Source organism: Podarcis muralis, chromosome 3 (assembly GCF_964188315.1).
Source record: "Podarcis muralis chromosome 3, rPodMur119.hap1.1, whole genome shotgun sequence".
Lineage (NCBI taxonomy): Eukaryota > Metazoa > Chordata > Lepidosauria > Squamata > Lacertidae > Podarcis > Podarcis muralis.
Window position 1 is genome coordinate 25907804 of NC_135657.1, and position 14978 is coordinate 25922781.

At 41.9% G+C, this 14978-nt stretch overlaps 1 protein-coding gene across 1 annotated transcript; it reads left to right on the plus strand.

Moving 5' to 3' along the window:
• Positions 1-62: 62 nt before the first annotated feature.
• Positions 63-14978, plus strand: FLVCR1 (FLVCR choline and heme transporter 1). The gene is made up of 11 exons (XM_077925567.1): positions 63-628; positions 720-1576; positions 2779-2923; positions 4246-4386; positions 5157-5224; positions 6142-6245; positions 8755-8865; positions 9130-9235; positions 10612-10723; positions 12336-12400; positions 13499-14978. The coding sequence occupies exons 2-11, from the start codon at positions 881-883 to the stop codon at positions 13571-13573; spliced, it is 1623 nt and encodes a 540-aa protein (XP_077781693.1). The 5' UTR covers positions 63-628; positions 720-880; the 3' UTR covers positions 13574-14978.

The following is a 14978-nucleotide window of genomic DNA, read 5'->3' on the forward strand; positions in this document are numbered from 1 at the left end:
CCGGCCGTCCCATTGGCTGCGGAAGCGGCTCCGGCGTATCTGCCGAGGGGGGCGAGCGCCGTGTGCGCATGCGGGAGCCGGCCGCGAGTTGCTAGAGGGGCGGAAAGCGTTGCGGAGCGAGGGTGGGCGCCGCGTCCGTTGCTTAGCCCTCCTGGCCCTTCCGTGCTGCGGGTCGGGGAAACAGCCAGAGGCCCCCCCTGGACAGAAGAGGGCTGGCTGGCTGGGGAAGGACCTGGGCGAAGGAGCCAGCGAGCGTGCTGGGCAGGGACGGGTGCGCGCTCGTGCAAATCCTCTTTTGTGTCGGAGGCTGGGAAGGGGAGCGAACCTGAGGCAGGGCAGGTGGCGGGTAGGCGACCTTGACGTGGGAGGCGGGGGGGGGCAATAAAAGGGGCTAGTCCCTTGGAGGACGGGGAATAATCCTGCCTGTGTCTGGGATAGGAGGGTGGGTGTGTTTTGTGTGCGTATCTGTGCGTCAAAGGATAGGAGAGTGTGTTTTTTTTGGGGGGGGGCAAAGGATAGGAATTTGGGGGGGGGTGTATCTGTGTTTTGTGTGCGTGTCTGTGGGTCAAAGGATAGGAGAGTGTGTTTTGTGTGTGTGAGTCTGGGGCAAAGGATAGGAGTTTTGGGGGTGTATCTGTGTTTTGTCTGTGCATCTGTGGGTCAAAGAATAGGAGAGTGTGTTTTGGGGGGTCTGGGGCAAAGGATAGGAGTTTGGGGAGGTGTATCTGTGGGGCAAAAGATAGGAGAGTGTGTTTTGGGGTGTGTGACTGGGGAGGGGCTTTCTGGGTGGGCAAGGGGAGGCCTCCAGTAGATCACCTGTGTGTGACCTGTGGGTGTGTTCAGGGGAGCCGGCTTGAAGGAAACAGACCCAGGCTTGAGGATGGGTGGGGATGGTGCTGACATGTCAGAGGCAGGGGAAGGCGGAGAGGAGGGAGAGGGTGGGGAGATTGTGGAGGTAGCCTTGATGCCTCCCCTGCACCAGAACGGGTGCCTCCCAGGCAGGGAGACACAAAGGAGCAGCAGCTCAGCACCTCTGGTGTCAGTGAGCGATGTGGAGGTTGGAAGAGCTGTTGCATCCGAGGAGCACCCTGAGGCAGAAGCCATGCTCCCTGCTTCCACATCGGAAGTGAAGCTTATCCGTCGGCTGTCCAAGCGCAGGCTGGTAGTGCTGGTCATCTTCAGCTTGTACTCGCTGGTGAACGCCTTCCAGTGGATCCAGTACAGTATACTGACCAACGTCTTCACCCGTTACTACAACGTCTCCAACTCTCAAATAGACTGGCTGTCCATGACCTATATGGTGACGTACATCCCCCTGATCTTCCCTGCCACTTGGCTGCTGGACACTCGGGGGCTTCGCATCACTGCCTTGCTGGGATCTGGACTCAACTGCCTGGGTGCCTGGATTAAGTGTACCAGTGTACAACCAAACCTGTATGTGGTCACGTTAGTGGCTCAGATTGTGTGCTCCGTAGCCCAGGTCTTTATTCTGGGGCTGCCCTCCCGCATTGCCTCTGTCTGGTTCGGGCCCAAGGAAGTGTCCACTGCTTGTGCTGTAGCTGTTCTGGGCAACCAGGTAAGAGGGTGTAGAATGGAAGATGCTTGAGACAGGGGTGTGTCAGGGAAGGATGCTCATCGGGAGACTATCTGGAGAAATAGTGCATTTGTAAGGGAGGAGGGAATCTTAAATGGAAAGGGCTAGAATTTTTGTGATGAGGGTGGGGTGGGAAGGCCTAGCAGTGTGTTTTGTTTGTGCCATGTACAGTGGTACCTTGGGTTACATACGCTTCAGGTTACAGACTCCGCTAACCCAGAAATAGTACCTCAGGTTAAGAACTTTGCTTCAGGATGAGAACAGAAATTGTGCTCAGGCGGCGTGGCGGCAGTGGGAGGCCCCATTAGCTAAAGTGGTGCTTCAGTTTAAGAACAGTTTCAGGTTAAGAACAGACCTCCGGAACGAATTAAGTACTTAACCCAAGGTACCACTGTAGTTAGTTGCAGGTTGATGACAAGCAAAGCCCTGTCTGTAGTGGTGTGTCAAAGCAGCTTCGTCCATGGAGAATGATGTTTCAGTATAATTGTAACTTAAAACATTTCTCCATGAGCTGTGAAAGACTTTGAAACTAAAGGCAGTAGCATTCTCATTTCCATTAGTCTGCCTTCCACCCCAATAATGGTATCCTGTGCAGCTTAATGTAGAACTGTTCTGAATTATACAAAGATAAAACATTGTAAAAACCAACAACTGCTTTACAATTTTAAAAGGGTGTTGACTACAAAGCTTCCATGTTTGCCTGTAGCATTTCTGAACTAAAGGCACGAAGTATCTCTGTAATGCTTTTGTAGTTAAACCATGTGCTTCAATTAATTCTGGTGGCATAAAAATGGTAAAGAAATTCCAATGATTGCCGTATCAATAAAATGGAGACGCTGGCATATTTCAAGATAAGAAATTTCAGCCAGTGCCTTGATTGTTACCAATATTCAGAGAAAGGCAGCATCTTACAGAATTGCTAATATACGATAGCGCTATAGGAAACATACCAACAGAAACGGGATCACACAATTTCTTTGTTACCACTGATAAATGCCTTGCATTTTAATTCAGTAATGATGCACTATTTAAACACTATAAGTGTAGATAAATCCACCAGAACCTGTTCTCCTTAAGGTTAATGAAGGAACACTTTGGTTTCAAACATTCTTTTTTACTTACATGTTATATGCATGTTTTGATTGCCAAACCTCGTTTTTACTTGGGTTGCTTTTTCTTTACAGCTGGGCACAGCAATCGGCTTCTTATTGCCACCAGTTTTAGTTCCAAACACAGCTGATGACATGGACCTCATGGGACAAAACATCCGCATTATGTTCTATGGTACGGCAGCAGTATCCACATTCCTTTTTATACTAGCAGCAGTGGGTAAGTAAAACATCTCTGTAAGCAGTTTTGTCAGAGCTGAAGAGAGATTTAAAATAAAGCAAATCCAAGTCAGTCAAAGGCTATATATATATCATAGATGAGGCCCAGAGTTGTCAACTTTTCCCTTTTCTTGTGAGGAATCCTATTTGGAATAAGGGAATTTCCCTTTAAAAAAGGGAAAAGTTGACAGCTATGATAGGCTATGCTTGACAAAACACTCCAATCTATTAAAAAATAAATAAATTGGAAAACAGTTAAAATGGCAAGAAAGTAAATATTTTCACAGTACATAAAAAATACTGTTTGGAATGCTTTTTGCCTAGTTACGAAATTATTACTTGATTCCATTAACCACCACCCCGCCCCCGTCCCCTTCTAAAACACATTCCTACAAGTTTTGCCTTCATGGCTATAGCTGCTTCACCATTTTCCTTTATAGGGTTACCTGCAGATAAAAAAGTGTAGCTTGACTTATCTTTTTCACTTAACTCTGAGAATAGGAATGGAGAAAATTCCAAAGTTGATGTTGGGCTGCCGTGAAACAGTCCTACTGGTCAATTCATTTTGTACCAGGTATTTGAAAGTATCTGCAGTGGGAATATTGCCATCTTCTACTTTGAAAACCAGCAACCTGGATGTGTTTATTTTTTTTGGGGGGGGGTGTCTCTCAGAAATAGGGCATAGATAAAGGGGACATTCAGACAAAAGGAGTTTGAACTGAAGAGGAATAGAAGCAAGTAAATCAAAGCTCTGCATAAAAGAAAACAAGTTCAATGCGGTAGTTAGAAATGAGAACTGGGGGAAACGGATAAAATGTTACACTCGCTGACAGCCTGGAGCAACATCTTAGCAACTCCAATAGGAAAAAAAGTATACATTTTGGATGCAATGAAAATAAACAGTTGCACTACTTGACAGCGAAGGAAATAATAATAAGAAGCATAAAGAACAGGTTGAACTTGAATCAAAGAACTTCTGCTAGTTGGGAAAACACTGCTGCCTGTCTTGAAGCATGCTCTCTTTCTCTTTGTCAGAAAAGAGTGTGTGTGTGTAGATCAGTTTTCCTGAACCTGGTGCCCCCTATACTGGACTACCAATCTTGTCGTGCTTAACCATTGCTCATGCTGGCTGGGGCTGATGGGAGTTGTAGTCCAACAACATCTGGAGGGGGCCAGGTTGGGAAAGGCCGGCTTAGATGAATGATGGGAAAGCTATACCCTGTGACCTCACCCTCATCTCATGATTTGCATGGTGCTAATTAATATTTTGAATAACAATAGCTGGCTTGCAAAACTTTTATGTCTGTGTCACCTTCTTCCTAGCGTTTAAGGAAAAACCTAAATATCCCCCAAGTCAGTCTCAGGCTGTTCTTCTGGATGTCTCACCTGATAATTACTCCTACAAGCAATCAATGATCAACCTGTTCAGAAATGTTCCTTTTGTTCTTTTGTTGATCAGTTATGGTGAGTATTTTGAGCATATTTTTTTTCATGTGTCTTGTATAACATAGTTGCCGTAACCCCCCCACCCCCCACCCAACGTACCTTACTACAGATTCATATATTAGGAGGTAAAGATTTATGCTACTATGTATTTTTTATTTTAAAATCAATAAAATCTAACCATTATCAACTTTAAATGATAAAAATGGGTGACAAGAAGCAGATGACAATATAACAATGTCTTTATATAGTTTATTCAGTTATTCAACAATTATTTTCTTCATCCCCCCCCCCCCCCCGTACAATCAGTTCCATTTAGAGTCTATTAATATTGCTGAATACTTAGGTAGTATCTGATATTTTCCTTAACTATTCCAAATTTTTTTAGTAGATTCACACATATTTTTAAAAACTTTTGTGAAGTCAGCACCACATGCATACAAATATATTTAGCCTACATGTGGCAGCAAATATTTATTGTTCAATATAAAATTATTCTTTGAAAGTTCAGTAGAACTGTGGCATTCTTACTTTAAACTGGTGTTTTATTTCACTTTTCATGTACTCAAATAAAGTTTACATGTCTAATCAGATTATGGCCTTATACCGATTAATTAACTATGCTATGTTTGTAATAAACTAAAACAATATGAAGTGATAGAGCTGTGTTTTTTTAGCCTTCAGATACCAATGATTCAGGTTTTCTCCTTTTAAAAAATAAAAATTAATTTTGCTTGATTTCATTTCAGTGACCATACCAGTACTTTAAACAGTCTTATTTCTCATTGCAGGAATTATGACTGGGGCATTTTATTCAGTCTCCACTCTACTAAACCAAATGATAATAACTCACTATGAGGCAAGTTTCTCTAGAATGTCTGTTGATTAATTTATTCTCTTAAAGAATTTCATGTCATGCTTGTTTCAGTTATCGCTGTCAAATTAGGGTTGAGAGGGTCGTTTTGCTCAGGGCTGGAACAGATCTGACCTAAGAAATTGGTGATTATATGTGTGTGTCATGCTTTGATGCAGTTTCCTGGCTGCAAACTAAGGGATAGTGCAATAGCACATATGAAGAAAGGGTAGAATCTCTGTGATATTCGTAGCCACAAAAGAGGGGATTGAGCTTCCTGGGGAAGTCTTAAAGAGTAACAACTAGTTCATCTTCTGGCCTCTGAGCACATCTCCCAAATCTGCTGCAATTTCAAATACTTGAGTAGAACCTGCTTGTTCCTTTTGTGATTTTTTTTTTTAAATGTTGCTTGGCTTCTACACATTTTAAAATCACTGTGCTTATAAGCAAGTAGCCTGATTTTAATGCTGTCATGAGATCTGTTAGAATTGAAAGCGATCAAAAACTTTAAAACTACAAAGTGAAAACTATGGTTGTGCAATACGTTGACAGTCTGCCTCCTGTTACCAACATTTATTTCATTGATTTGAGTACATTGAAATGTCTTTATAGTCTGGATTAACTCATCTGTGAAAAGCTCTAGCACAGGCTTCCTCAACCTCGGCCCTCCAGATGTTTTTGGCCTACAACTCCCATGATCCCTAGCTAGCAGGACCAGTGGTCAAGGATGATGGGAATTGTATTCTCCAAACATCTAGAGGGCAGAGGTTGAGGAAGCCTGCTCTAGCAATTTTTTTTTTACACTTAGCTACAGCAGTGATGTTTACTTAAATTTTGGCTTTTCTAATAAGTTTGTATGCACATATTCACTGTAGTAAAATGGGTGCTGCTTATAGATACTTACACAACAATGTTATTCCAAGGGAGAAGAAGTGAATGCAGGAAGGATCGGCCTGACTCTTGTGGTAGCTGGAATGGTGGGTTCAGTTATTTGTGGCTTGTGGCTGGATTACACCAAAACATACAAGTAAGTGTGCGAGTGGGAAACCATAGAATAGGGCTTAAAGGTAAAGGGACCCATGACCATTAGGTCCAGTCATGGCCGACTCTGGGGTTGCGGCGCTCATCTTGCTTTCCTGGCTGACATACAGCTTCCGGGTCATGTGGCCAGCATGACTAAGCCGCTTCTGGCGAACCAGAGCAGCGCACGGAAACGCCGTTTACCTTCCTGCCGGAGCGGTACCTATTTATCTACTTGCACTTTGACGTGCTTTCGAACTGCTAGGTTGGCAGGAGCAGGGACCGAACAACGGGAGCTCACCCCGATGCGGGGATTCGAACCGCCGACCTTCTGATTTTTAAAAAACACTTCCGATAGTAGCTAAAACCCCTGCTGGTTAATATACCGCTGACCTTCTGATCGGCAAGTCCTAGACTCTGTGGTTTAACCCACAGTGCCACCCATGTCCCTAGAATAAGGCTTACTTTACTATAATTATGGGGTGAATGGTATGGATTTAGTTATTTTGGAACTTACTGAATTTTGGAGCTTGAACTGATGCTGATCTTAAGTAGGGCTACATCTGGTAGCTGCCGCGTTTTTATTCCTTCGTGACTTAACATGTTTTAAATACACGTGGGCTGGGATTTTTGTTTCATTTTTTTTACAAAAATAAAATATCTAGTGCTGTCTTCACCAAAGTAAATGGATGCTACAAAAGCTATCTAGAACTTCCCACCATTAGAGAAGGGAAAATTACAGTGGTGCCTCGCAAGACGAAAAGAATCTGTTCCGCCATTCTTTTCGTCTAGCGGTATTTTCGTCTTGTGAAGCAAGCCCATTAGCGGCTAAGCGGATTAGCGCTATTAGCGATTTAGCGGCTTAGCGGCTATTAAAGTCTTAGCGGCTAAGCTGTTAAAAGGCTATTAACGGCTTAGCGGCTTTGAAAAAGGGGGGGGAAGCGGGGGGGAAAGGGCGAGACTCGCAAGACGTTTTCGTCTTGCGAAGCAAGCCCATAGGGAAATTCGTCTTTCGAAGTGCCTCCGAAACGGAAAACCCTTTCGTCTAGCGGGTTTTTCATCTTGCGAGGCATTCATCTTGCGGGGCACCACTGTAGTAAATAACCCGTCTCCCCATTACTTTCTGAGGCCTTCCCTCATATCTCCCTGTTGTTTCAGTGGTGGGCGGCAGCTTTGTGAGAAAGCCTGTGGTTGAAGTGTGGTCCAGAGAATGGTAAAGAGAATATTAAGTGAACTGTTTCAGATTCCTATGGGCCCCCTATTTTGTTTACTGAATTATTTGTCGGGAACTAACGATGATGTTAAATGATGAGGAAAGGTGTACTGAAGCAATAAATAAGCGGAATTCAGTAACTCAGCATATAAAGGGAGCTTGGAATGTCAGGAAGTAGGGTAGATTATGTGCTGCAGGACAATTTTAAGCTTTGAATAACGGCATGCAGGTTAACATTTAAGGTACAAAAATATTTTTTACTTACTGCAACCCAAGCTGATCAACATTTGCATGCGGGCTTGTAGTCAATGTGTTTTTGGTGTGACTTGTAGCTAACACTTTTTCTCTATTAAGCTTCTTTTTTGTATGGTTTAAATATCATAAATTTCATGCTAATAATCTAAAGTGTGTCAGCCCCTTCCAAGAGGGACTTGCCAGACTACCTTGATATATATATAATTACTGCCCTATAACCGGAGATCTCAGGGTGGTTCACAAAAAAGATCACAGTGTATAAAATCAAAATAAGAACAATAACCCAATAACACCCCCTGAAAAAGAGCCACATTTCACAAGGGTATAGGACAGGCATAAGCAGACTCAGCCCTCCAGATGTTTTGGGACTACAACTCCCATCATCCCTGACCACTGGTCCTGCTCAGGATGATGGGAGTTGTAGTCCCAAAACATCTGGAGGGCCAAGTTTGCCTATGCCTGGTATAGGATGTCAATCAGGTCAACCAAAGGCCTGGTTAAAAAGGAACATTTTTGCCTAGTGCCTAAAAGTATATAATGAAGGTGCCAGGTAAACTTCCCTGGGGAGAGCATTCCACAGATGGGGAGCCACTGCAGAGAAGGCCTGTTCTCCTGTTGCCACCCTCTGGACCTCTCGAGGAGGAGGTACCCGAAGGAGGGCCTCAGAAGGTGATCTAAGGATAGGTTCAAGTGACAGGTTAAGAGAGCTGTTTGAGATGGCATGCATTTCTATAGTCAGTTGTCCCTAGGCCCTGTCTAGCTATACTGCATTCCTGCATTGCTAATATTATTGGTGTTTATTGTGGTTTTTATATTGTCTGTATCCTGAGAGATGGGGAGGTACGTTAAATTTTTTTGACCAAGTAGCACAAGACTGTGACAGCCTGTCCTGAGACAAAGCAGGGAAGTGACAGGTTGTCACTGAAATGTAGTGCTGTGCATGTGTGTTTGAACTGCAAAGTAGCTTGGTTTAAACTGTAGCAAAAAGAATAATACTGATGCGATCTGAACTTGACAGCATTGTGTTTTCTTCTTACTCTGTTTACAGGCAGACTACATTAGTTGTGTACATCCTCTCATTTGTTGGGATGGTTGTATTTACATTCACCTTGGACTGTGGACACCTCGTTGTTGTGTTTGTGACTGGCGGAGTGCTAGGGTATGGATCCACAGATTAATAAAATGCACTGATGTATTATAATGCAGGTTAAATTAAATCTCTTAGGTGTTATTGATCTAAGCCATGCAGTGGACTTAAGTTACTTAAACCACCTGATTTCACTGGGTCTAATAACTTTTTGTTTAAAAGACTTGCGAGCTTTCCGGTGCCCATATGTATTTCCTGTGGATGAAAAATAGCTGTTTTTCACACATGGTCTTCATAACAACTGTTGCTCATTTGAACTTTGGGTTTCTATGGCAGCTTCTTCATGACTGGTTACCTCCCCCTTGGCTTTGAATTTGCTGTGGAAATTACATACCCTGAATCAGAAGGCACCTCCTCAGGGCTTCTGAATGCTTCAGCGCAGGTAACAACGGGATGTTTCGTAAAACTAATCTGCTCCAATAATCAATGCTCTGTTTTGAGTTCTGGTAGCTCTCTGTTTTGTAATCAGGCGTGATAGACCTACTTATGCAGAACCTTATGGATGCACGATGCAGTAGCTAGTATTTAAAGTGCTTTCAAAAATTGTGGCATCTTCCCTAAAAGGCAGTATCAGGCTCAGTGATGGACCAAGTCTGCAGTATTCCTGCTGAAAACATTGCGTGTTGCATGAGCACAGTATGGTGGCATTTAGAAACGCTAATGCGTGAAAGCAGTGGAAGGTGCCTTATACCAAATGAGATCATTGGTTCACCTCACCCAGTGTTGTCCACACTGAATGGCGGCAGAATTTAAGGAAAGGGATATTTCCATTCCTATCTTGTGATGGCAGGGATTGAATATCGTACCTTCCACTTAGCACTGACTTGCAGCCCTTCCCCATTTTATTCTAGCTTCCCTGTCCTCATGTCCCCCTGCCTTTTCGACTTGGGAGTGCAGGGTGGCTGTTTACTCAGCAAGCCACCTTCCCACTGGGAGTGTGGGAGGATTGTAGTGTGCCCCCCCCCACCTTGCACAGATCTGCAGGGATGAAAGAAGCACTGGGCTCCCTTTTGTACAGGGAGACTATTTCATGCTCATCTTTGAGAGTGGTGGGAAAATTAAAAACCCCACAAATGTGGAATGGAAGGAAACACAATTGACAAAGATCAGTGGACAGCTAATGTGGTACATAATTGATAGTATAGCTAGTATATATACATTCTCTCTAAATAGCATACCTAGAGAATGCAGAAGTGAAACACTCTACCCCAGGTGGTACAGTAGGCCAGTGCATCTCACTGTTAACCAGAAGCTTGGTGATTTGAGCCCAGCAAGGGTTGGCTGTGGGCAGGATTCCTGCATTTGAGCGGGTTGGACTAGATGACCCTTGGGGGTCCCGTCCAACTTTACAATTCTATGATTCTATTAAATTCATTTCTGGCACGCTCTTCTGCTGAGAAGGCTCCTACTGCAGCTTTCATACAATCAATAACAGGCAAGGCAGGCAGCCTTAGGCTTGCACTCTAAAAGACACAACCCAACAGGCAATATGTGAAAAGGCAAACTAGGGCACCATTTCGTAGGAATACAAAATTCTTACAGTGACCAGCCAGCTCAAGTGAAAACCATCCAAAAGTAAAGAAAAATTTAGCTCGTCTCTCAGCAGAGCTGATGACCTTGCCCTGTTTCCTATCTCTCCCTCTGCTGCAACACAACCACTGTGAACAAACACCATTCAAGTTGTAGCTGTGATAGCATTGTAGTGAAGATACTCTTTATCGAGAAGCAATCTGAAATTCCTTCTTGGTCAATTTACAGATATTTGGGATTATCTTTACGCTGATTCAAGGAAAGCTCACAACAGATTACAATCCCCGCGCAGGAAACATTTTCCTCTTCGTATGGATGTTTATAGGTATCATTTTAACAGGTAACGAGTTGGCTTTCTTTCTCAAATTAGTGTATAAATGCATTTTCTTCTTACTGGAATAGTATGCAGTCCATCCCAAAGGCCTGATTCGTTTATATTTTATTTCTGTTTTATTGATTTGAAACATTTCTATCCTGACTTTCTATTAAACATACCCAAAGTGTCTCACAACAATAACAACATTAACAACAATGTATCATATAACAATGTATCATATGACAAAATAAGATGGATGGAAATAATTAAGTCCTCAAAAGCAGGGGAATATCAATAAAAGTGATAAAAACAGCTGGTTGCCTGGCTTTATTTACTTTAAAAGAGGGAAAATGAGGTGAGGAGGAAGTGGCCTGTGGTAGCTTGTTTTTTTTAAAAAAGAGCTAGTTAGATTTAAGAGCGGGATGTGAGTAAAGAAAGCTTATTAGGATTACTGGCTGCCATCCAAACTATTGTGACATTTGTGACAACAAAGAAAACTAAATCTTCCTTTGTCTGATAGCAGTAGAACCCTGCACTAAGAAGTAAAATGTGAGCAAGGTTATTAAATAGTTGAATGAGCAAGACCGCTGCAAGAGCATGAAGGCTGTGCTGTGATGCTAAACTCACACAGGCTGCAGCCCTAAACACACTCAGGAAGCAGTGGAACTTAATTCTGATTTAAACATGCCCAACATGGTCAACTGGAAATAAACCTCATTAAACACAGTACATTTAAGTATATATGCTTAGGGTTGCTGTGTAAGTTGAATGCATCTTTACTTCTGTTCATTCAACAAATGGGCTTTTTGGTCTTTGTGTTTCTACAGTTTGGATCTAGACCAGGCATAGGCAACCTTCGGCCCTCCAGATGTTTTGGCCTACAACTCCCATGATCCCTAGCTAACAGGACCAGTGGTCAGGGATGATGGGAATTGTAGTTCAAAACATCTGGAGGGCTGAAGGTTGCCTATGCTTGATCTAGACTCCCCATTATAGGCTAGCGGTTCATAATTATTTGGGTGTGTATAAATTGGTAGATCAATTTAGCCAGGTGAAAATTAGTAATATGCAATATTAGTGTTTAATATCAAAGATAACAACAATATGTTTAGGGAAGTTTTTAATGACTGATGTTTTAATGTGTTTTTTATCTTTTGTTGGAAGCCGCCCGGAGTGGCTGGGGAACCCAGCCAGATGGGTGGGGTAGAAATAATAAATTATTATTATATAAATTATTATATGTTCCAGCTCCTCCTCTTCCTGCCTGCAGCACATTAAACATGACATTATTATTATTTTTTAAATGAAAGCTGAAGTTTTCAGAGTGCTGAGTCCTGCACCATTGTCAAATTTGACCTTCATCAACATTTGATAAATGTGTTTCAGCATCCAGGGCTGTTAACTGCTGCATGTTTCAGCCTGGAACCTGTGTGAAAATCACTGTTGTAGACTGAGAAACAACAGCTAGGAATAAGGCAGGTATCATGTGGTCTGCAGAACAATCATGATGTTAGTCTTTTGCTGCAAAAGCAATAGTCTCATCGCACCTTAAAGACCAACAGAATTTATCCTGCAAAAATATGCACTGCAGTGAATGTGCTGGTATTCATATGCTTCTTTTCTTTCCTCCTTTTAGCTTTAATCAAATCAGATTTGCGAAGGCACAATGTGAATTCAGGGATAAGTGTTGACATTAAATCTGTAAGTAGTTTTAATCTTTTAATTTGCTGGCATAATCGACCACTAATACCTGGCATTCGGCATTAGACTGTTGAACACAATGTCATTAGAGTTCTGGCTGCTTTGAGTAGCAGATTTCAAGTTCAGCTTGCCATTATTTAAAAGAGCTTTGTAGTTGTAGTCCCCCCCCCCCATGACAATTTTTTATTAGTTTTCAATTACAGTCCAACAATAGCCTCGTTATAACAATTCCAATTTATAATACAACTATTAATACCAATCATTCAAATACCAAATTATATAATTTAGTTAAAGTGGCCCTCCCATGTGACAGATTGGATGGTTTGATTATTTTCTTTTTTTCTGTGTTGCAAAATCTTAATTCGTTTCAATTACATTCCGGTCATAATAATAATCCCTTATACAACAACTGCAATATTAATAACTTCTATTTGTGTTGACACATTGAATGATTTATAAAACTGCAAGTGAGGAACTCAAACTATATCCTTGTTCTTCCTGTGCGTGGCAATTATTCTGTCCGTGGTGTTTCTGACACTGGTAGCTTATTGTCACAAGTTACTCAGAGGCAGCAAGGAGTAGTGGCACTTCTTTCTTAATGGCCATGCTTTGATCCACCTACAAAAGAGAGAGCTGCATGGACTCGTCTCAGTAATATCTTAATCAAAGGAAAATGGTCACCTGTAAAGTAATCAAAACATCATAGAACACTGCACACAAAACAAGCAATCCAATAGCCTATCCGAAATCAGCTACAAGCCATGTAAAGTTAGAGAACTCTCAAACTTATTCAGTGAGAAAGCTCAAAAATATAAGGCACTTCTGTCTTTGTGGGCTCACTTTGATACCCATTATCACCAGCTGAACCAGATACTAGAATTAATAATGCTGTTTTTAGGAGTTGGAATAATTAGTGGCCCAAGCAATTGCTTTTTCCTTATATCTCCATTCTTCAGAATTTGTAAGCCCCCCTACTCATATTCTGTTCAAGCTAGTTTCACTATTGATTCCTAAAATTACGATTATTGTAGCCTCAGAGCCCAGGCAACCCTGTCAAGAATGGATTGAATCAGCCATCAATTTTATTTTTTCTCACAGATGTCAGTTGATGGTCCTACAGAAGATGAACTGAGTAAAACCGCATCGAAAAGCCAGTCTGAATTAAAGATTTAGGATGGAAGAAAGAAGTGCCAGATACTCATAATTTTCAAGTTAGACCAAGCAGAAGCAACCTGACAGATAGAGAACAAGAACTGTCTCGAAGTAACGTGTTTGCAGTCATGATCATGCAGTACTGCTTATCTATGAACTCGAGATACACATACACTCTGCTGAAGGCACCTGTTAATTTTATGGCGACTTATTTATAGTGGGATTCTTAACTTTTATTTATTTATTAGTTGTGCAGTTTAAGATCTCCAGCAATCTCTCATTCCTTTGTGGAAGCTGTGCAGTTTCAGCAGAGACAGGAAAACTGCAGTCATAAACATACTGTGGGATAAGCACCTTTGAACAAATGCAGCAGGTCTTACTTCCAAGTTAGTATGCATAGTACTGTAATGTAAACTAGGGATGGGGAAACTGTGGCACTTCAGCTTCCATTGTCCCTGGCCAGTGGTCATACTGCCTAGGGCTCCTGGGAATTGGAGTCCAATGTCATTTTGGGGGGGCGGGCACAGGTCCTGATCTTTGCTGCAAAGGAACTTGAGTACTGTGGCAAGTACGAATAAGTTCCAATTAAAAGCTGCACAACTAATTAATCCACACATCTTTTATATGAAGGTGTGCTCTTCAGATTAGCATGAATTAAAGGAGCATTTTAAAACTTTTTTTATTGTAAATATATTGGAAATTTTAACCCGCCACTTCTATAGGAGGTGGCATTTCCTCCAGCACAACATGCAGTATACTTAATTCAGATTTTGAATGTGTTATACTGTAGTTTCTGTTCGCCATTTCTGTTGGCCTTGAAAGGATTATAGTTTATGAAACCTCTTGTGTTTAAATACAGATGTGGGAGCTTCATAAGCTCATACTTTCTGGAAATATTTTTCTTTTTCTTTTTTGAGAGAGTCTGGATTTCTGAGCTACAAAACCAGATCCTCATCTGTCCAGATTTTTTCCCTTTGCATTTTGAAAATGCAAATGTGTTTTTCTTAACGTTTGGATGGTGAAAAAAAGCATTGCCAGACCATACAAAGGCACATACTTGCAGCCATTCTTCATTTGTGTGTCTGTATGTTTGTTAGTGAAAAGTAATGGGCAAATAAAAGTATTGCAAGAGCACAAATCGAATGTTTATCTACTGCTTCACCTGGTTAGAGTCGTGTGCAGGTTTATAATATTGTGCCTTTTCCTGCTGAATCATGTAGCAAATGAATCAGGCCTCAGATTTGTGCTTTATGCCCTCTTGTGAAGCTAAGGAAAAACTTGAAAGTACATATTCAGCCTCTGCCGCTTGCTGATTTGGTGGAAATTTGTGTCTGTCCATTGGAGAAATATTTTGTCTGTTAACTGTTCTTCCTTCAATGTCACTTGAATACAACTTGCCTGGTAGTAAATGATGGTTACCTTTTTA

Excerpts from the sequence above, each read along its gene's own strand:
- FLVCR1 (XM_077925567.1), top strand. The coding sequence starts at position 881 with ATGGGTGGGGATGGTGCTGACATGTCAGAGGCAGGGGAAGGCGGAGAG. Across the intron at positions 2,924-4,245 it reads TTTTATACTAGCAGCAGTGG|CGTTTAAGGAAAAACCTAAA; the intron begins GTAAGTAAAACA and ends CCTTCTTCCTAG. Across the intron at positions 12,401-13,498 it reads TAAGTGTTGACATTAAATCT|ATGTCAGTTGATGGTCCTAC; the intron begins GTAAGTAGTTTT and ends TTTTTCTCACAG.